The sequence below is a fragment of the Thalia democratica genome, chromosome 3, assembly GCF_965202585.1.
Source record: "Thalia democratica chromosome 3, ktThaDemo2.hap1.1, whole genome shotgun sequence".
NCBI classification, from domain to species: Eukaryota; Metazoa; Chordata; class Thaliacea; order Salpida; family Salpidae; genus Thalia; species Thalia democratica.
The window spans coordinates 89,444,463-89,466,445 of NC_139167.1; the positions used below are offsets into that span (position 1 = coordinate 89,444,463).

A 21,983-nucleotide genomic window follows, 5' to 3' on the forward strand; every position below is an offset into this window, starting at 1 on the left:
CTTTAAATATATGTCTCTGTTATTTGTTTAGTACTTAACATACACTTTAAAATTATTAATTACTTTAAGTAGCTTTTAAGTTGACACCACATATACTTAAATTTTTTATGTACTTAAGTTAACTAAAACAATTTATATATTTATTAAAATGTAGGGAAAATATAACCAAAGTCAAAAAGCTGTTTTAGTTATTTAACAATTTAATAAATATTTTCAACAAAATAAAATTTAAGAAAGTGTTAAAAAAACATTTAGAATGTTCAAAGTAGCACTTAGTAAAAATGTTTACAAAAGAAAAATGTGTAATAAATATTTTTCACTGTTTTTTAAGGTTATTTATTTTAGAAAGTTTTAAAAACATTACATATCATTATGACATCTAGACTCATCATATTTTTCACCATAGCAATAATGACGTCATTAGCTGTTTGCACCCACAATTTTCGGGGTTGCGACCCAGAAAACCCAATCGCGTGCGGTTTTGGCGCCAAATGTGATAAGGTTTTTAATATGGGAAATTCCCTATTTTTTTTTTTTGTATTTTTAAACAAAATTTAAAATTTGTTTCTTAAATGGGAAATTACCTAAATTTTTTTCATAAATTCTAGATTATTTAATGAATGTAAGTTTTATAATTGTTTAGAAATATTATCATAGTTTTTTTTTCTCAAATAAAGTTGCTTGAAAAAGTCATTTAAAGTCTATTCTTAAGTTACACTGTTATAACTTAAGGTAACTTTTTGAAACTATGTTACATGAAAATAAAATTGTAAATAGTGTTTAAAAAATTAAAAACAGGTGCACACTTCAGAACATTTTATGTACTTCATGTTTAGGGGTTTCACCTATGATAGTGACGTTTGCGTTTGCAATATTAACTGCTACAACTACCCGAAAAGACTAATGTGCGATCTAGTTAAAAAAAGGCAAGTTAAATTACTTAAATTCTTTATTACGATTAAATTGAGTATGCAAGAACAATATGTAAGATTAATGGTTTAGTTTTTAATAGTTCAGTTTGTACATTCATTGTGATAAAAATAACTTTTTTCGGTTTTTTAAATATGAAGCATGTAGTACTGTTTTAAAAATTCGGTTTAAAAAACCTGAATACGTGGTTTATAACATTTAATACATCAAAAAATACTCCTATGTTTCAATAATGTGTAATAGTTCATTCAATTTGTATAGCTGTTTGTAAAACTAAATAACAAGTTTTTAATAATGAAGTATGTAAGTAAATTTTTATTATAACCAGTCGTTACTACTTGTTTGTACAATTTGGAAACCAAATGAAAGGGTTGGTAAGATTGCAATTTCGTCAATAAATTATTAATTACTACTTGTTTGTGGGTTTGTTACAAGTTTAGTTTTGTTAATTTTGTTTAAAAAAGCTTTAGTAAATAGAAAAATGTAGAAAAGCTCTTATTAAGTAAAGCATGGTAAATAATTAATTACTGAGTAAATCTATGGTATATAATTTTAACATATTTTAGTTGTAGAAATTGAATGCATAAATAAAAACGCGTATTAAAACATACCGTGTGAACAAATTAAAAAAAATGGAAAATAGGAAACGACCTTATGCTCAAATTAGTTTTAATTTTTATTTTAGCCAAGGTCAAGCTGTAAATTTCCCATGCTATTACTAATGAACTTTGAAGTTTTCAAAGCCTTACTTAACATTAAAGTTACGTGAAAAGTTTTATTTTTGCTTTTATATTACGTAGATGCAATTTGTTAGTTAGATAAAAAAATAATTAAAATTTTTTAATTGTTGTTCAATTAAAAGTTGTTAGCATTTTCTAAAACTTGTTATATGATACAAAAAAAATACTATTAACAAAAGGGAAGCACATAACTTTAAAGGATTAAGTTTTTTTTATACAAAAACATTTGTGTTTTAGTTCTGCATAGAACTCGCTAGTAGATAGACTTTTTCTTAAATATTTAACTAAATTACGTATTACCAAGTCAAAAACAGTTGCAATTAAATAAAGCATAATATTTTATGATTATATTTTGAAATAAGAAACATTAAGAAAATATTCATTGAACTTGAATAAACTTACTAAAATTAAAATAAGTATTGAGAACTACAATTTGTTTTATTGAATGCTAAATGTATAAGTGAAATTCTAACAAACACATGGTTATGTAAACCTAAATAATGCTCTTGTTTATACAAAATATTTATCAAAACTATTGATACCATTTGATAAAGTATTTAAAACAAAACTCTAATCTAAATTTTTTCACCGCAAGCTAAAACAAATTGCGTCATAGATTGCAGTTTAAAATGTTTATTTAAAAACAGTTTTGGTAAAACTTATGATTTCATCACAGGTCATTCCAGTTTTCGGTGCTTATTTAACATCGAAATTATTTTTTGAGTGGTGTTGTAACTTTTATTTTACTTTAAAGTAAGAACTTTCCTAATTTTTCATGTATAAATAGCAGAAAACCCCCAGAAAAAGTTTATCGTTGCAAGGGGTAGAGTTTAAGACTGATGTTTAAAAAAATACTATATATATATATATATGAAATTTACGGACTTTGTTTTACGTACTATTTTGTTTTAATTTAGAAAAATTCAAAAACTGTTTTTCAAATGTGTGGTAAAATGTATGTTTTCCGAGTATGTTCCCACAAAAGTATAATTTTAACGATTGATTACAACGAACAAGAGATGCAATTAAATTTTAATTTATTCTAACAAAAAAAACTAATGAATTTTATTAAGCAGAATACAAACCAATTTCTAAAATAGTTATTGGCTGTAAATTCAGCTTTATCGAGGCTAATTAGTATTTTTTTGTTATCAAAATCCTTTTCCTATATAAAATAACAAATTTGACATAACCTATCCTGTAAACTGGTTTAGTTTATTTTTCAAGCGAATATCAATGCAAGTTTAAAACTTTGATACAAATGTTTTTATACGTTATGTTTAATTAAATAAAAGAGAAAAATAACTTAATGTATGCTCTAATGTTTTTTCAAAACATGTTTTAGCGATTATTGTAACAAAAGTCATACTTATAGCTTACAAAAAAAAACAACTTAATTTTTATTATTAACAGAACATACTACAATGAACATTGTATAAAGGAGGCAGAATGTAAACAGCAAGAAGCAATTGTTGCTAATTGTGAAGGTCCGTGCGGTGATTGTAAACGTAAGTTTTTAAATCATGTATATATAATTAGTTAGTTATATAAATAAATATATATATAGTTGTTAGTTGTTGCTAATTGTGAAGGGCCTAGTGGTAAACGCTAGTTATTGATTTTACAATATTAAAACATTCATAATTAAAACTTTATCTATATTTTATGACTTAAATTTTTTTAAGATAAACATGTATTTAAAGCGGTATAACAAAAAAAAGGTTAGAAACAGCCAAATTTGATAAAATTTAGTAAAATAAACAATGTTTTAGACAAAAAATACACACAAAAATAAATTGTTGTAAGCAATTTAGTTTTGTTAAATTACAGCTTTAGTAGGACTATTAAAAAGTTATTTAAATACACTAGAAATAAAAATTTAAAGTGTATAACATATCAAAAAATTGGGTATAAAATAAAATGTATTAGTTTAAGAACAATAATATGATTAAATTTAAACGCGTAAAAAAGGTAAAACAAAAAGTTCAAAGAATATATTTAGTAATTTTACTTACGTGTTAAAAGTGTAAAGGTGTCAAGTTTGAAATTAAAAACTATATATTTAGCAAAGTATTTACCTCGAATAAATAATAATAGAAGAAAATATTGTTTTTTTTTATTATTTTTACTAACGTGTTAAAAGTGTTAAGCTGTCGAGTTTGATTTTCTTGAAGTTATAAACTATATATTTAAGAAATATTTACTATAAAATGTTTATGATTTAAGTATCTAAGCTTAAGAAGGTTGAAAGTTAAATGTTTATGTTCAATATATTTAAAAGTGCATACAAAAATACATTGAACGTTTTAAATGTTTAGTAAACACCTAGTTTAGTTTTAAGAAAACATTTAATATATGTTTCTTATAAAAGTTGCTAGTAAGGGAAATATTTGTTTAAAAATTTAAAATAATGAAAATGTTTAATTTATTAGAGTACTTTAAACATAATTTTTTTTTACAAAACTTTGGAAAATTTCATTGAAATTAACACAGTAGTGATTATAAAAGGAAAAGTTTTATGAAATTTTTTTATGAACTATCCGTAGCTATAGATAGATATAATATTGAACTTCTGATATTAAGTAACATACAGTTGATTTTAAAGCAATGAAATTACAAAAAATAAAAAACAGCTTTTGTAGATGCAGGAAACTTTTTGCTTTAAATTTTGATGAAAAATTTTGAAAGTTGAAATATTAAAAAAAAAGTTTAGAATTTTAAAAGTCAAGTAACTTATAAACAGCAATGAAACATACTGGCTGGAGGAGATGCACTATTGGAATAGTGAATCATTGTTTTGAAGATGAAATTTGTTATGAAAGGGAAGATAGCATAGCGGATTACGTATGCAGGTATATGACGTAATGGTTAACTTTGATTTGTGACGTCATATTTAATACTCAGCATATGAGGGTCGGTATTTTTATGGGTAGTATTGCTGCAATCAAATCTGCCCATAATTTAATATAACGTCATTTAGGTGTTGCTGCAATTAAGTTGCTGCAATTAAATGAAATTTTTGTACTTTTAACTTTTAACTGTAAACAAACAACAAAAAGTGTCTAGGCCTCTAAAATGTTGAGATCAAGTTTATGATTATGCAATGTAAAAATACTGGCATTAACAAAAAGTTAAAAATATTACATTAGTTAATTACAAGTGTTAAAAAGTTGCTTAAAGTTTAGTTTATGAATGTTTTATTTTACATTAGCCAGATCACTTGAAAATTTAGTGTGCCACTTTTAATTTTGTCATAAAGATTGATAAAAATTTATTTCTGTTTTTTAAAATATTGCCAGTTTTTATCTCTGAGCTTTAAAATAAAAATAATATTTTATTTCATACTTTTTTTTGTACAAAATGTGTAGTTTAAACTATCAATAAATGTCTAGAATAACCTTTACTGCGTTTAATAGACACTTATAAAGTCGAAATTTTATTGATGCATTTACGTTCTTGTGGTTATTTTATGATTAACTTTAGTTTAGAATTAATTGAGAACACTTACAAATACTATAATAAAATTTAACAAAATATGAAAACAAAAAACTTGATAAACACTTAAACGTATAAGTTTAAAAAAAAGTTTGTGTTTATGAAATTTTATTTGCATACAATCCTTAACGCTTTTAAGCAGTGTTTGCTTAAAATATTTGAAAATTAACCTCATCATAACTTTAATAAAATAACCTAAAACATTTATACATAACATTATAAACTTTTATACACTATGTGTAGTTATACACATAGTGTATAAAAGTTACTGTCTTAAAACTCAAACAGACCATTATAAGTTTCAAGAAATTTTTTACGTTGCACTAATTTATTTTCAACAAAAGTTCAAGTCTTTATATTTTCAAGTTATTCAATTGCTTACTTAAACTTTAACACTTTAAAATGTTTTTTTAAGTTGCTTATAAGAAACACAACACTTTCCAATCGAACTGAGGTAAATTTTAAAAACTATTATAAAACTTTAAACGTTTTTTAAGTACCTTTAGCGTTATATAAAACTTTGAAATGTTTTTTTTTATATTTTATGAAGTTTTTAAAATTATTTATTAAGTTTTAAAAATTTTATGTTCTAAGTTTATATTTTTTTGAACCTGAACCAGTTGCCGACAACCCGTCAAAGCTAATTATGATGAAATTTTCTTGGAAATTTAAAATTTGGAAAGCTACCAATAGTTTATACTTATTCTATATATAGAACTTAGCATTCCAACATAAGTCGAATGAACTTGTTTTATTTGAAGAATTTTAGTACTACATTTTAGTAAACTAATGAGTTGGAAAATTAACAAGATGTTAACACTTTACTTCATTATTTCTATCACAATCAATTAAAAAGCAATTCAAATTTATGTTTCAAGTTTATTTACTAACTTGATAATGGTTTGAGTTCAAAAAATAATAGATCAAATAATGTGAGAAATTTATAAAGCTTTTTTGTTTAGAAATTTATTTGCTAGTAATTGTGTATAAGTTAACCTAATTATTATTTTGTACTTGCAGAAAGTAGCCAATGCAGAACAAGTTTTGTCAAAAAGAAAAAGCTGGATTTGAAGGGAGAGAAATTGTGGTCTTCAATTTAAATTTATAGATTTTGTTATGTTGTGTCAGTTTTGTAACTTTAAAAAAATAATTTTACAATAATAAACAATACTGCTTTTATACTCTTTTGCTTTATTTAATCTTAAAACTACCTTTTAAACTTAGTAAAAATCAAATAAATTTTCAAACAATTTTGTTTTAGTGGTATTCGTTTTTATATACTAGCTGTTTTTGGAATATCTCATTTTGCTTCGATAAATTAAAAATCAAACATCATTAAATTTCAAGTATGGTTGTTTTAAGTTTTAGTTCTATTTTTCTATTTTTTACTTTAAGGCTTTTTTTTTAATTAAAAATCTCAGAAAAACAACAAAAATTTTGATATAAAAACAGAACTCACTGTGGCTGTGATTTAAGTCAGAGCTGTTATAACTGAATTTTTATTATTATTTTATTAAAAAAAAAAACATATATTGTTATAAAAACGTTGAATTGACACATGACTATCTGAGTTTTTTTTATAAACAATTTTATTTACTGCAGCAAAGTTTTATAAAGCTCAAATGACGGCATATACGCTAAAAATATGACATTGTTTATAACACATAGAACAATCGTAATGTTTTATTACTTATTGATAATAAAAGGTTGTCAAAGTTTTTATTATGATATCACTTTTACTGCTAGTTTTAGACCTTTAAAATTACAATGTTTTTGTTTGTTTGTTTATCACTAAACAGCCGTTTACACTAAACGTTTACAGTACTTAGGATTGTTCTTAGTTTTACGTGGTCACTTAAATTTTACGAAATAACTGCTTAAAGAACATTTTCTAAAAGTCTATCTGTATATTTAAGGTATAGTTTTTACCTATTGCTTTATATTCTAAACTTTATTCATTCATAATTATATTCTATACTGCGGAAGTTTTTATTCTAACCAATTAAAACTAATGTTAATAAACTTAAACAAAGATTATCAAGTAGTAAAAAAGTATTGTACAGTTTAAGAAGCGCTTTACGAACAAATATAAAAAAAAAGTTTATAAAATAAGTTTCTAACTTTATTGTTACACTTATTAATCTATAAAACTTTTAAAGCATAAAGCTAAAGGAAACAAACATCATAATTTTTACCAAGCTTTAAAAGTAAAAAACAAAATATTAATATTTTATTTGCTCAAAAAAGTAAAACAAAGTTTTAAAGTTTGGGAATCTGTTTTTTACGCCCTAAATTTTTTTTATTGCAGTTTGTTTTTTTATTGATAAATTAATTTTAAGAAAACTTCAACATTAAAAACAACAAGTGTTATTGGTTTTTGATTAAAACTAATTTAAAGCTTTCAAATTGCTTGAATTTACCAAAAAGTTTGATCAACAACGTCAATAAAAAATACCGACGATAGTATTACGTAGTAATATAATTTTAAGTTGTAATTTGCAATAAAGTTCAAAATTAAATTAAAAACGTAGTGATCGTAATCAGTGACTCGCAAAAGTTATTTATAAAAATTTTAAAAACTAGTACAACAAAAGTTGTTTATAAACATTAACAGTAGTTTATAGTTAGCAAAAATTGTATTTAAAAAAATCTGCTTTCGAATGTCTCGATGCAAACTTAAAATTTAAAGTATAAGCTAAATATTTTGAATTTTAATTCTGCATAAAGAAAGACATAGAACAGAAATATTTCAATGTATGTAATCGTGCAATAAATTAACTTAAAAAAATAAAAAAAAAATACAAACATTTATTTTTGAATGAGAGTAATTATATTTACAACAAGCTATTAGGAATGATTTATAATATGCAAAACAAAAACAAATTGGTTTGAGTTTCATAATCATCAAAATTTGAGTAACTTAAGTTTAAAAACTATGAGTTAACCCTTTTCTTAAATTAAGTTTTAGTGCTTACCTAAAAGTTTATTTTTTATTCCTTATTTACAGCAGTAAAAAGCTTACTAACATTTTTAATAATCTAAAAAGAAACTTTCATTGCGAAATCTAAGTAGATAGTTGCTTTCGTGGTAAGATAAACAAACTAATAGGTAAACCAGTTTCGTTTACTGTAAATGTTTAATGACATGTCTCAAGCAATAGTAGCAATCAAACCAATAAAAAGTAAAATTTAATAAAACTAAATAATTGCTTTCAGGGTGAAACTGAGCAATAAGCAAATCAATAAAATGTCAATTAGTTTCGTTTAGTATGAAAAATCAGTAAAACGTATTTTTAGAATCAAATTTTGTTTATTTAGAAAAAAAAAATGTTTAAAAATTTTGGTTACAAAGTTTAAACCCATTGCCAAAATGATAAAACTAATCTTATATAAATCCGAAATATTCTAATAGAATGTTTGAAATGAATTCAAATATTTTGCAATGAGACAAATAAGAAATTATAAATTATTACTTCGTAAAAATAGTTTAAGTTTGCACACTATACAGGTAAATTCATTACACTAATTTACTTTGTATAAATCTTAATTCTTAAATAACTATTGAAAAACTAAAATAATTACCTAAAAGAGATGGCACATGTATACAAAAATATTTATAAAAAATAAACAAATTAACACTTATAGTATAATAAACAGTAAAACAACGGCTTAAATTTTGTAGTATTTTATAAGAAGTTAGTATGATTTTTTTTTGATAATTCCAATAAGAAAAAAAGTAATAGACATATGACGTAAGCTTGTTTTATATCAAAATTTTAAAAAGCATTACAGTTTTAGAAAGCTAACTAAAAAACAAACTTTAATAACGTTTTACCTAAGAACTTAACTTTCTAGTTTATAATTGGATAAAATTAGATTAGAATTAATGATGAAAGAAGATGATTGTTGTTACAAAACTCATAATGAATAAAAATTAAATTACTTCTATGTCTATCATCAGATATTAAATAGAAATAGTCTATACTTAAATAGTTGAGAAACTAAAACAACTGTTGTAAATATACAACAAAATTTAACACTAAAAACCCCTATTAGTTATATTTACTTATTCACATACGAAGTTTCACTAAAAACAATTAGAATAATAAAAAAAACTTACGTAAAAATTTTTAAAAGATGCAACTAAATTAAATAGATTTATATTCAAACTAAGTTTTAGCTACATTTTTCCACAAAACAGTTACTTTGATATTTTATTAAAGATAAAGACAGTAAAAACGTGAAAATGTTATTAAAATTCGTTTTGTTTATACTCTTTGCTTTTTTCAAATTTTGCTTTAAAGTATCGTATTTCTTTTAAAAATTGGGATACAAAAAAAAAAGCTTTACTAAAGCAGAAGTTAAAAGTTTACTTAATTTAGCTGGGTATTTAAAAAATGTATCAGCGATATATGTAGAGTAAAATTAAAGTTTGAAAAGATTGCGTAAAAACATTTAACAAAACTATGAGTAATTAATTTGTCTAAAACACAAGTCCTTTATGCAAAAACTTCAAAATTACAACTTATTATATTAAGATAAAATATTGTTTTTAGGACTTCAACTGAACTTATAAAATGTATAACTTAATATTTTTACTTTCAAGATTATATTAAACTTAAATCATTTAAACAACGTTCAATAATAATTAAAACAATAAACCTTTTGCAGACGAACACTTTATCTCATTTAAAATTTAACAACAATTTTACCTTAGAAAATTGAATCCATGATTTATTACTCGATTATCGTTTTTTACCACTTATACGTTAAATTAAATTGTGTGTTTACATTGTTTTTGTTTAATACCGAATAAACGAAATTATTCTTTTGATAAACTCAATATGCCTTTTTGAAAAACAAGTTTGAACAAACTTGATTTTTTTTTGAAATTGAAAAGCCAATGAGTGTTTAAATTTAAATGTTTTTGTGATGCTTTAAAAGTATATAACATAAACTATTTTAGACTTCATGGTGAGTGAAAAAAAAAACTTTGAAATGCTACAAAGTTTTGATATTTCTACTTTAAAGTTTTAGTCTCAAACACTTAAATATAATTTCACCAAAAATCGTGATTTTTTTAACTCTTATGATTAAGTTTTTATAGTTTTTCTAATTATGTTTATCAACCTTTGTCAAAAAACAATTCAACAATATTTTAACAGTTTAAAATCAATAAATACAAAATAAACCTATATAGTTGAATTTCATACTGTAAATTATAAAACCATACACAACTGTGATCTGTTTAAACACTTGAACTCTATCAGCAGTTTACCTGGTTTTCTACTGTTTATAATACAAACAAAAGTTAGAAAAAAAATTATCTACATTACGTATTGTGTTTATCACAAGTAAAAAGCACGTAATCTAAAATGCAAAGTAAATCTGTTTTACATTTAAACTAAACAGCCAAACTTAGAATTTCGTCATTTACACGCGTGATCAATTGTATTACGAGATTTGTTGCGAAACAACTTTAAATCCTTTGTTTTGATGCTTTCTTTATTGAAAACTCACACAACAGTTAGATTAAAAAATATTTTACAGCTATCCGTTGTAAATTTCGTCACTGTTTTGCTTAAAGTAGTTCATTTAGTTAACCTAAACTATAATAATCTAATTCGTTTAAATAACATCAGGTGTTTTGCTTATAACAATAAATTCATCCCAAACCTTTTAAAGTGTCTTAACTTTTCCTTTTTTTCTTATCAAACAAAATTTTTATTAGAAACTTATTTCAATAAATTCATCTTACACTTTTTAGAGTGTCTTAACATTTCCTGTTTTTTTATCAAACAAAGGTTTTATTAGAAACTTATTTTTTTATTATTTTTACGTTTGGCAAATGACAAATTTTTCAAATGTAAACATAGAAAGTAATTTTTCTACAGTCGATACCAAAGTTATCCGTGAGATTATTAAAATTTTAGAAAATAGTTTGAAAGTTTTTAATTTTTTTATTTTTGAATTAATATATTGTTTAATCTTATTTGATTTAAAAAAAAAAAAATAGATATGGAACTAAATTTAAAAACGTTTATTGTTATCAGTGCTGATCTTTTTGCGCAAAAAATTATATTGTTTTAGAAGTTAAATAAAATTACACAATAGATTTTTTTGACTACGGTTTTGTTACTAAAGTTTTATATTGTTGTGTTTAAGCCTTCTGTTTAGTTAAAGCATACAAAAATTTATTTTTATTTTCAAAGTACTTTGAAAAAGTAATTTTAATAAAAAGAAAAAAGTAAGGATTTTTTTTTCTAGTTGTATTTATTGGTTAAATAAAATGTACAAACCATTAAAAGTAAAACTAAAACTTGCAATGAACTGTTTTAAACACTGTTATTACTACAGAAAACTTGTTTGTTTTACTTCAAAAGATAAAATTGTGTTAAAATATAAAAAATAACCTTATTTTTTTTAACAAGCAATCACAATAAATAATTAAATATTTTCTTTTTGATATACCAAACTAAAATAACACTTTAGTTTTTTGAAATTTGTCGTAAAACAACATGAAATCTATGCACATAGTATCAGATGCTTTTAAAAATTAAAACTTTTTTATTCTAAGTTTACATGATTGGTTCAAATTGTTTTTAACAAAACAAAAGTTGAATTAAAGTTTATTAAAACTACGTATTTTGATTAGCTTGCGTATAAAATACGCAACAGTAATCATAAAGGAAACCCTTAACAGCGTTTAATACATCACTCAAAGCTAATGTTTCGTCATAAACTTGTAACTTTAACATGCATGACCGAACTGATTACAAAGTTGAACGTATAAACTTTAAAACCTTTTGTCTTAGTAACCTGTCTGATTGGAAAGCGTACAAATTTGGTTTGGATAATTAAATTTTTCAATTATATTTCGTGTTTCTGCTGCTGTGATGTGATAGAGTAATGTTTTTTCTCCTTATTTTTTAGGAAAAAAAGCGGATTTTTTTCACAATAAAAAGGTTTTTCAAGCTTATTTGTCCACAATTTGTTTATTCGCATGCTGTGCAGTTTACTAACTATTATTTTGTTAAAAAATTAATAGATTATACCTATAAGATGAGATTTTTTATTTTTTATTGAAAATGTGGTTATATTTTGAGAATAGCAAATAATTTTAAAACTAATGAAGAAAGGTTATAAGTTTTAGTTTGAAAACTCTCTATTTACATTTTAGTTTTTTGATTTAAAATTACTTCCTTAAAAAATTATTTACCTATAAAATTTGGTTTTGTATATTTAGGGATTAACTAATAAAGAAAAGATTTTAATACTACTACCTAATCAAAAATTTGCAAGATTAAGTATTTAAGTAACGAAGCAATTTATGTTTGTTTATCTATTACCAGAACTTTAAATAAGCCATATAAAACTATATAATTAAATATAACTATATAATTTAAATGGGTTTGGTACGATCACTTTATCTTTATTTAAATACCTATTTTAAATAAAAATAGAAATGAAAAAGTTGTCGAACCTTATAAAAACATAACCAAATTGAAGTAATTTGGAAGATCTTTCTATATACTTTAAACTCTATTTAAATTAATGTAACTAAATGTTATCACAGTTTTTAAATAGACTATATAAATTTGAAATTAATGAACATACTTTGTTAGTTATTAAAAAATTATTCTTCCATATCAAACACAAAATACCTAAAACTATATTTTACTACAATAAAAAGTTACTATATTAAATTCTGAAAAATCCTTTTATTATGTAATTGTCAGTATAATAAATTTCATAATTTTTTTTGCGACTAAGTTTGGTTATTGTTTCAAGTTAGGCATCTTAAAACACGACTTGTGAAAGCTTGTTACTTTTTGTTTGTTTATTAGCAGTTTTGAACTTTCTGTTACCTTCCAAAGCTCTTTATCAACAAAATTGAGAAGATTTCAAAAAGTTTCCTGATCAACAAATCTCACAAGTTTTTGACACTTTTAAGTCAAACTTTTGACGCAGTGAAAAATTGCTTTGCGGTTTTTATTGCCAGTTAAAAAAAGAGCTGTTGATGAGAAGTATGTTGATATGAGTGTTTTTGTTTTAATTCAAATTTCTGTTTATGTATATTTGTACTGAACTACATTAAGGTAACTATTGAAAAATCGTAATTGCAAATATTTAGAAGTTTCAAACTTAAATTTACTAAACCTATCAAACTATAATTTGCAAATGTTTCAATTATTTAGGAACAACTTGTTTAAGTAATCGAAACTTCCTTGGTAACGATATTATTACAGTTTAGTTTAATTAGTATAAATTAACATACAAATTTAGAAATGCTTTGAAAACTTTTTAAAAGTAAACTTTTATAGTATTTTTGCTTTTCATAGTTTAGTTAAAAAGTTAGCCTAAAAAATAACTTTTAATTGTTGTTCTTGTTTTCGACTGTCTTAAGTTGAAAGTTATTTTTTAATATGTTTATAATTTCTTAAAAAAATTTACACACTTAATCGTTTTAAACTATTTATTAACATTTTCAAAAAACGTTCAATAAACAAAAAAACTATAAATTCTATTTCGTACAGTTTTCTAAAAAAAGTATGAAAAATTAGTTTTTACTCGCTAATGTACATAAGATTTATGTCTTACTGTTTAGAGCGAACACTTCATAATACCCATTAAATATTCATTCATATTTTCCAAACGGCTAGTTTTTGTTTATCAAGAGCATTTTAAAACACATTGTTAATTGTTTTAATAGGAAAGTTACTAAAAATTCTTTTTTTAATTGCTACGCTTAGATCATTTTCAGTTATTAAAAACAATTAAACTTTGATCATTAATATTTTTGTTTGAAGTCGTTTCTTATAGTTAATTTATTTTTAACTTAAGTAGTGTCTAAAATAAAAACATTAAAGTAAACTGTTTAAAGAGAACTTAATTAAGATAAAAAGCAGCTTACAAAAAATTATAAAAAAAAATATTTTAACTGTTTCAACTTTTTTGGCTTTAAAAAATACTAAAGTAGTTTTAATTGACCTTTATTAATTCGCTTGAATAGTTTTTGTCTGGTCATTTAGAATATTTCTGAAAGTTTATAAACTTGTAATGTATGAAGTAAAATATTGAATTTTTTATAATTAAATAACATTAAATTAGTTTTTAATAAGTGGTTTTAGTAAACCCCCAGGAGTAATTGCATAACATTTTTTGGAAATGTTTTAATGTTTGTAAATAGTATTTTAAGCTTAGTGTATCGAACTTGATCAAATTTAAATTAAGTTAGTGATGGTATCGTGTTTTTTGCTTGTATACAATTAGTTTTTCAATACTTTAATTACTATTAATATTTTTTTTGAAAAATATTCTGTTACCAATGGTTTGTGTAACCAAAGTTATTTTTTAGCAGTTAAAGCTTACAAGTCTAAATATACATTTTTTACGATACATGAACTGCTTTTAAATACTTTTATTTAGAGTTAATACAAACTACTTTAAATTTATTAAATAAACTTGCAAGCCGTAAAAAAATATAAGTACTTTACAAGACATCAATCCTAGTTTAATTGCTTTGATACAAACTAGTTCATAACTAATTTACCATTGTTTTGAGTAACAAAATTTTAAAACTAAAGTAATTACAACAGATCTGCTTTAAACCAATTTTTGATCAAATTATAGTTTTAAAATCTGTTTTGTCATTGAAAAGTTTTTTTGATGGTATTCACCAACTTCATTTTTTTTTTAACCTAATAGTTTTGATAACAAAAATACAAATACTAGTACTTGCTTGTATGTATATGTTTAAATGTTTTGAAAACTTTTGTTTTTATAGATTTTTTATCAAAAGTATAAAAACACATCAAGAAAGTACAATTATGACGTCACTAATTATCAAATTGTTCACCATAGTAACAATGACGTCACTAGTTTTTTGCAACCACAAGTTTCGGGGTTGCGACCCAGAAAATCCAATCACGTGCGGTTTTGGCGCCAAATGTGACAAGGTTTCAAAAATGGGAAAATCCCTAAACTTTTTTTTGTATTTTTTAACAGTCTTCAGGATTTAGTGTGATCTAATCTAATCTAATTAGTTTGTAAATAACATCTTAATTTGAATCTTAAACAGCATTTGTTTAGTTTTTTTCTTTACTCAAACACTTCATATAAAAACTTAATTGTAATAAAAACATTAAAAACATACAAAAAAAATACAGGTTTCTAATATGGCACTTTCTTTAGATAAATAATTAATTTTTGTTTTATTCACTTTTTTTTTTTAAAGACACATTTGCATTGAAAACATAAAACAAACAAACAGGTTATTAACTCCGGCAAAGACTATTTCTATTACTTGCTCATGGGATTTACCACGAAAGATTACGTATGTACATGTAATATAAATGGTTATAATCATCCAAGAAGATTGCTTTGTGATCCCGTTAACAACGAGTTAGTAAGATTTTTTTGTTATAAATTGATGTGTGTACATTGTACATATAGTCTATAATTTCATATTATAAAATTTATTAAATTAAATTAATTATATATTTAATTAAATTATTTTTATATTTAATGAAACTTTATAATCTTCATAGAAGACTGCTTTGCGATCCAGTTAATAATAAATTAGTTTTTCTTAAGGAATAAGTATATTTGTAACAATAAAATTTTAAAATCATCCAAGAAGATTGTTTTGTGATCCAGTCAACAATGTGTTAGTAAAATTTATATTTAATAAAGTGATGTGTAGTATATGTAGTATTAATTCTATAATCACCCCAGAAGATTGCTTTGTGACCCTATTAACAATGTGTTAGTTCGTTTGAAAAAAAAAAAAAAATTATGACCTAACTACTTGTTTTTAAAGTTCAAACTATCTAATAAAATATTTTTATTTTGATCTAAATTTAAATTGAACTTTTTGGAAACTAAATTTTGTTAAAAAAAAAAGTAAGATGAAAAGTAATAACAATTTAAAACTTTAAACTAAACTTAAAAATAAAAATACTAAAAAGCTTATGTTTAAGTTATTTTTTCATTTACTTTTAGAAAATTTTAAAGTTTTTGTTATTTTATGCTTATCTTTCCAAAATTTTTCTAAGCTTGAAAATAATTTAATGCAGCTATCCACTTCAATTTAAGCTTCTCTATATTGAATAGTAAAACTTACGTAAATATTTTTAACAAAAGTTATTTTGAAACATTATTGAATACTATTCAAATAATTAAAAATTTCTAGTAATTTGGTTAAATATTTTACTTAGTAAAAAGTACAAAAATTAAATGCTAAAATTAAAAATACACTGTAACACGGTGGGAATGTTGATCAAATCTAAAAATATGTAATAAAAAACTTATATTCAAGTATTAGAAAAAATTTAATCAAAATTAGAATGTAGGTTTTTTAAGCATTTTTCTATAAAAAATTTCGAGTCTAGTTTAATTAAAAACTATAATTAAGTTTAAATCGAAGAAATTGTTGTTTAAAATATTATTAGAAACTATGATATTAATGGTTTTCAATAAAGCAAACAAAATTTTAAATTTATATAATTACTTTTTTATATTTTAAAACAAATGTTTTGTAAAACATAAAAAAAAGCTTTTAAATAATACTTAAAAGTTATATTTAAAGGCTCAAATGATTTTGAACAGAAATTATGATATAAAATTTTAACTTGAATCGTATGTTTAAATCATATTTTCAAAATATACCTAAACTATTCGATTTTAACACTATTAAAACTTAAAATAATTTTTCAACAAACGAAATATTTCAAGGTTTAAATCCAGCTTTAGTACTGAATAATTAAAATATTGTAGTTAACGTTTAACACTTATTAAGTTATGTTGTCTAATATCTTGAACTTTATCTAAAAAAATTTAAACTTAAATAACCTTATTTAAAGTTGAAAACATGCGTCAAAACTCTTAACTAGCTTTATTAAACGCAATTTATAAATAAAAACTAATAAACACTGGCTGTTTCTAAACTTAAATGAACCAAAACTGGAAAGAAGTTTTATAGCATACTTTTTATGTTTTTTTAAGAATAACTTCGAAGTTAAAACAATCTATATTTTAGTTAATAATTTTTAAAATGTTGTTTTAAGTAAGGGTTTTTTTGTTTTTCGTTAAATTTTTTGCCTTTAGTGTCAACACAATTTGTTTTTTAAATGTTTAAAATCAGTATTTTAATAAACTCATAAGCGCAAAAAGTTGTTTAATAATTATTTAGTTGTGGTACTTAAATGTTTTATTTTCTTTTTAACACCTACTTCAGTAATCTTATTTATGTGAATACTCAAACATGATAGCTGTTATTGTACATAATGTTTTCAAAAAACGTTAGTCATAGTCTTTAACCGCTAACTAAGTTTATAAACGTCATAACAAGCTTAAATGTTTACTTAAAAGTAATTTGTTTTGGGAAAAATTATGATATCATAGCAAGTTATTCAAGTTTTTTGTGCTATTTTTAACTTTAAAGTAAGAACTGTTACTTTTTAAATACAGGAACAGCTTTGATGAAATTTTTGAACTATGTAAATAAATTTTGCTGGTTTTAAGAATATTACAAAATAAAGTTTTGTAAAAATAGACATTTTCCAAGTATATTTCTAGCAAAACATATTTTTAATATTAGGTAATATTATGATGTAAGGCTAATATTTTTACATAAATAAAATAACTAAATTTTATTGATAAACTTAAACTAAATAAATATTTGTTTTTATTGCTTAAAATTTTAAACTTAGAGAATTTAATAAAAAAACATTATATGAAAACTTTTAGAAGAAAAAAAAACTTTAAATTTTAAAATATGCTAAACAACAAAAACTCAAAATTTTTAAGTTTAGTTTTTGTTTTAGATATAAAGTTTAAATATATAAGTTATTCTTAAAAGTGTTTGTACGAACGTAAATTTATTTAAATTAAATAAAAGTACCGAGATATTTCCTAAAACTAAAAATATTATCATATATAAAACTTAAAATACTTTGGGGTAAACTTAAAACTATCATTTAAGAAAACATACTAAGTACGGTAAAAAAGCAAGTACAACACTGTATCTAATATGCTACTAAAACACTGTTTAATACAAAAAATGTGAAATTAAGTATCATAGAAAAAATAGTGCTTATTACCTCTAAAAATTTATTATTTTTTTATTATTTACAGAACATACTACAATGAACATCTTATCAAGGAAGCAGAATGTAATCAACAAAAAGCAATTGTAGCTAACTGCGAAGGGCCGTGTGGTGATTGTACACGTAAGTTTTTAATATAATTAAAAAAAATTGAAACTTCTAAATTACAACACAAGTTGATAATAAGCTACACATATTGATAAAGGTGTTCATAAAAAATTAATAATTTAGAAAAAAAATCAAGACTTTTGTAGAAATAATTACTAGAGTTTTTACACCAATAAGAAGTTCTAAAGGTAAGTGAAAAAATATCTCACGAACTTACTGAAATATTAAATCTACAGCAATGAAACATAATGGCTGGAGAAGATGTACGATTGGAATAGTGAATCATTGTTTTGAAGATGAAATTTGTTATGAGAGAGAGGACAGCATTGCGGATTACATTTGCAAGTTTGTTACGTCATAATTAGTATTTGGTTCAAGTTAAGAACTAGTACTTAAATATAAATAAAAATTAGTTCCTTATTTGTCACATTATAATAATGTTTTTTTTTTGTGAGGCAATAATTAATTTTTAGTTATTTGACTTAAAAAAAGGTATAACGAAAGCTTTATGATTTAAGTAGTGTGAAAAGTTAGATTTGCAACAAAAAAACAATATGCCTAAATTATTTCTACTCTATGCTTCTAAATATAAAGTAATAATCAAATTTTTATCTACCAAGTCAAAATCAGTTTTCCTTTTAAATCAAAATGAAAGTATTATGTACTAAAAAATAAATAATTATATATTGTTTTAAATTAAAAGTATACCAGGGTATAGAGAAGTAAGAAGTAAAATTATTGCATGTTTAAGTTTGTGTTGTATATTTAAGAGTAGTTTAAAAACCGGTAATTATAATTTTAATTGAGAAATCGAGTAAAGTAACTTGATATCATTTAAGTATATAACAAGCAAGTATCACAAAAAACGAACAAGTAAACTCATTACACTGAACTAAAGCAGAATTTATAATTTTAGTAAATTGTTTAATTAAGTGTCTGCTAATAAACTATAAAAACCAGTGTACAGGTTATAAGACCGTAATGTCTATATACAGAATAAAATATTTGGTACATTTCCAGAATCAAAACTTCAAAGAATACTTAATCAAACATAAAAAACATCAACTGAAAGTGGGTTTAGAGAGTAAATATATTTAAGATTCATAGTTAGAAATTTTATTTCTCTATAAATGAAAAAAAAAACTCTTAAATAAAAGTAAAGATCTTAAAAAAACTATTTCAACTCAATATCTATTGTAAATAAAAAAGTTAATACGAAATATAAAACAAAAGATACATCAACAAAATTAAACATGTAATATTTATAAGTTAAAAAATGAATCGATAACGTTAAAGTACTAAAATTAATCAATGAGTTTAAAATAATTTGAGTTAAATGTAAAAAGTTATTAAGAGGATAAAACGTGAATATATAACGAAAACAGCATTCAGTTAAAAACATTATTAAGCTTCAGAATTTCTTTTATAAAACTTAAAAACTATTAAATCATAAAAAGTTGCAAACCATAAAAATTTAAAAATTTAATGACGAACTTTTGTACGAACTTTCACTTTTTATGTTAACTTTTGCTGTACTTAATATCTTTATTTAAGACAAATAAAATTATTGAGAATAAAACTTTACCTAACAGATATCATAAATATACACTTAAAAACGTAAAAATTTTAAAGACGTAAACTTTAAGATAATATTTAACATATCATTAATATAATAATAACATTGTAAAGAAAGCTTTTTAAACGTTGAGTTGTTTAAAATTATTCTTACAAAACTAAATAAATGTTTTCAATTATGATAACAATGCATTTTAAAATTATTTTACTTATCATTTACAATTTGAAATATGTTAAAGTTTATAGCTTTAAGTCAAAAACCTTGAACTGTTCTTTGAAGTGTATATTATATTCTTTTCTGTGACATTTTCAGTAAAAGTTCAAGTTCTTGGCATTTAATAATTTACTAAAAGTAAACTTCCAGAACAATGATTAAAAATATTTTAGTTAAATAAAAAGTTTTATTGGGTTTAGATAACGTTTAAAAACTTTATAATAAATAAACAGTTTTTGATTTGTTTAAATTCAGCAGTTATTACATAATTCAGTTATTGTTAAAAATATGTTTGACAACAATTTCCTATTTTAAAGCTGTTTTGAACTTGAGCTAATTGCCAAGTTTACTAAGAAAATTATGATGAAATTTTCTAGGAAATTTCAAACTTGGAAAGTTACCAATAATTTATACTTATTCTATATATAGAATTTTTTGTCTTACAACATTGTCATGTGAAATGATTTTAAGTGTAATTAGCAAACAGATAATTTAATTATTTTTTACTACACTGTAATGATTATGAGTTCATTTTAAAAGTTAATTTATCTTATGAGCTTGCTTAGTTACGTGTTATCGCTATGTTAGAACTCAGCGATGTTTATTTTATTTAAATGATTTAAGAAAAAGCTTAGTATAAATTGATAGCTTTATTTGTGATTTGTTTTAAATTTAGTTTATGTTGTTTATACGTATAATTTTAACATAAATATAAATTTAATGATTTAATTAATGATAATTTTACAGATTTCAACATTTTTTTTCGAATTTTTATTGTTAAAATAACTATTAATCAGCAACTTGATTTATAACAGAAAATAGCTAAGAACATGTTCGTTTGAGAAGAGAAATAAAAAACAAAAAAATTGTCAAGAAAATCAGGAATTTATATTGTTGTTTAAATTTTATGTTATATAAACTTAAAAAAAAAGCTAAGTAAATAATTTAAGGAATATTTTTATAGATTGTAACTAATTTAAAAGATGTAGTTTCGATTTTTCAAAGCCTATGTTTTACATTTATATTTTTTTATAATTTAATTAACAAACCTATTAGGGAGTTTAAAGTAGACTACTGTTTTAAAAGAACATAATTAGCTTAAAAAAACCTGCTATAATATTTTTATGTTTTTATTGCTAGATTTTAAGTTTATGTGTTAAAAAATTTAATTACATTTTTAGGGTGTTTAAAGTTAAATGTTTTTTCAATAGAACATAAGAAGTTTTAAAAAATCCATGCTATAATATGTTTATGTTTTGATTGCTAGATTTTAAGTTTATGTGCTTGTTTTAATAAATTTTAAATAAAATTTAAACTTAACAATACTCATGCCCCTTTACTTTTATTACCTAAGTTTAAATTATTTTATTTATTTTTATGTACAGTTAGTATTACTGACTAAAACCAAATACTGCTCATTTTAAAACTTAAAACTAAATTTTAAATTTAAACAAATTTGTTTTGAATTTTAGTTTCAATCATTGTTTAAAAAACGTAGAAGATTCTAATTTTTTGGTTTTTACTTTGATGCTGTTTAAGTGTATAGTAAATTTATGTGTTAAAATTGTGGTCTTCATAGTTCAGAGTTTGTAATGTAATAAAGAGTGTTTTATAAACAAATATTATAGTAAAGTTAACATTTTTTATAAAATAATTCGAATTGCAAACTGTATTATTTGTTTTTCGTACTATAGAATATTATGCTTCTCTTTGTTCTTAAATATTCACCTTAAATGTCACTTTTTTGTCTAAGCACGATGTTTGTTAACAATCATTAAAGTTTTATTTTCATTAAAAATAGTCATGAAAAAAA

At 22.5% G+C, this 21,983-nt stretch overlaps 2 protein-coding genes across 2 annotated transcripts; both read left to right on the top strand.

Annotated features, from left to right (window-relative positions):
- The first annotated feature begins 350 nt into the window (after positions 1 to 350).
- LOC145831985 (uncharacterized) lies at positions 351 to 6,474 on the top strand. Its single transcript, XM_082939340.1, has 5 exons — positions 351 to 501; positions 799 to 926; positions 3,084 to 3,178; positions 4,414 to 4,522; positions 6,186 to 6,474. The coding sequence occupies exons 1-5, from the start codon at positions 373 to 375 to the stop codon at positions 6,190 to 6,192; spliced, it is 468 nt and encodes a 155-aa protein (XP_082795466.1). The 5' UTR covers positions 351 to 372; the 3' UTR covers positions 6,193 to 6,474.
- Positions 6,475 to 14,956: 8,482 nt separating this feature from the next.
- Positions 14,957 to 21,516, top strand: LOC145831933 (uncharacterized). The gene is made up of 5 exons (XM_082939288.1): positions 14,957 to 15,123; positions 15,438 to 15,568; positions 18,302 to 18,396; positions 18,618 to 18,726; positions 20,986 to 21,516. Exons 1-5 carry the CDS (start codon positions 14,995 to 14,997, stop codon positions 20,990 to 20,992), a joined length of 471 nt encoding a protein of 156 aa, XP_082795414.1. The 5' UTR covers positions 14,957 to 14,994; the 3' UTR covers positions 20,993 to 21,516.
- The last annotated feature ends 467 nt before the right edge of the window (positions 21,517 to 21,983 follow it).

Coding starts and splice junctions, on each gene's coding strand:
- LOC145831985 (XM_082939340.1), top strand. CDS start 373: ATGACATCTAGACTCATCATATTTTTCACCATAGCAATAATGACGTCA. Junction 927..3,083: donor TGCGATCTAGTTAAAAAAAG/GCAAGTTAAATT, acceptor TATTATTAACAG/AACATACTACAATGAACATT. Junction 3,179..4,413: donor TCCGTGCGGTGATTGTAAAC/GTAAGTTTTTAA, acceptor ACTTATAAACAG/CAATGAAACATACTGGCTGG.
- LOC145831933 (XM_082939288.1), top strand. CDS start 14,995: ATGACGTCACTAATTATCAAATTGTTCACCATAGTAACAATGACGTCA. Junction 15,569..18,301: donor TGTGATCCCGTTAACAACGA/GTTAGTAAGATT, acceptor TATTATTTACAG/AACATACTACAATGAACATC. Junction 18,397..18,617: donor GCCGTGTGGTGATTGTACAC/GTAAGTTTTTAA, acceptor TTAAATCTACAG/CAATGAAACATAATGGCTGG.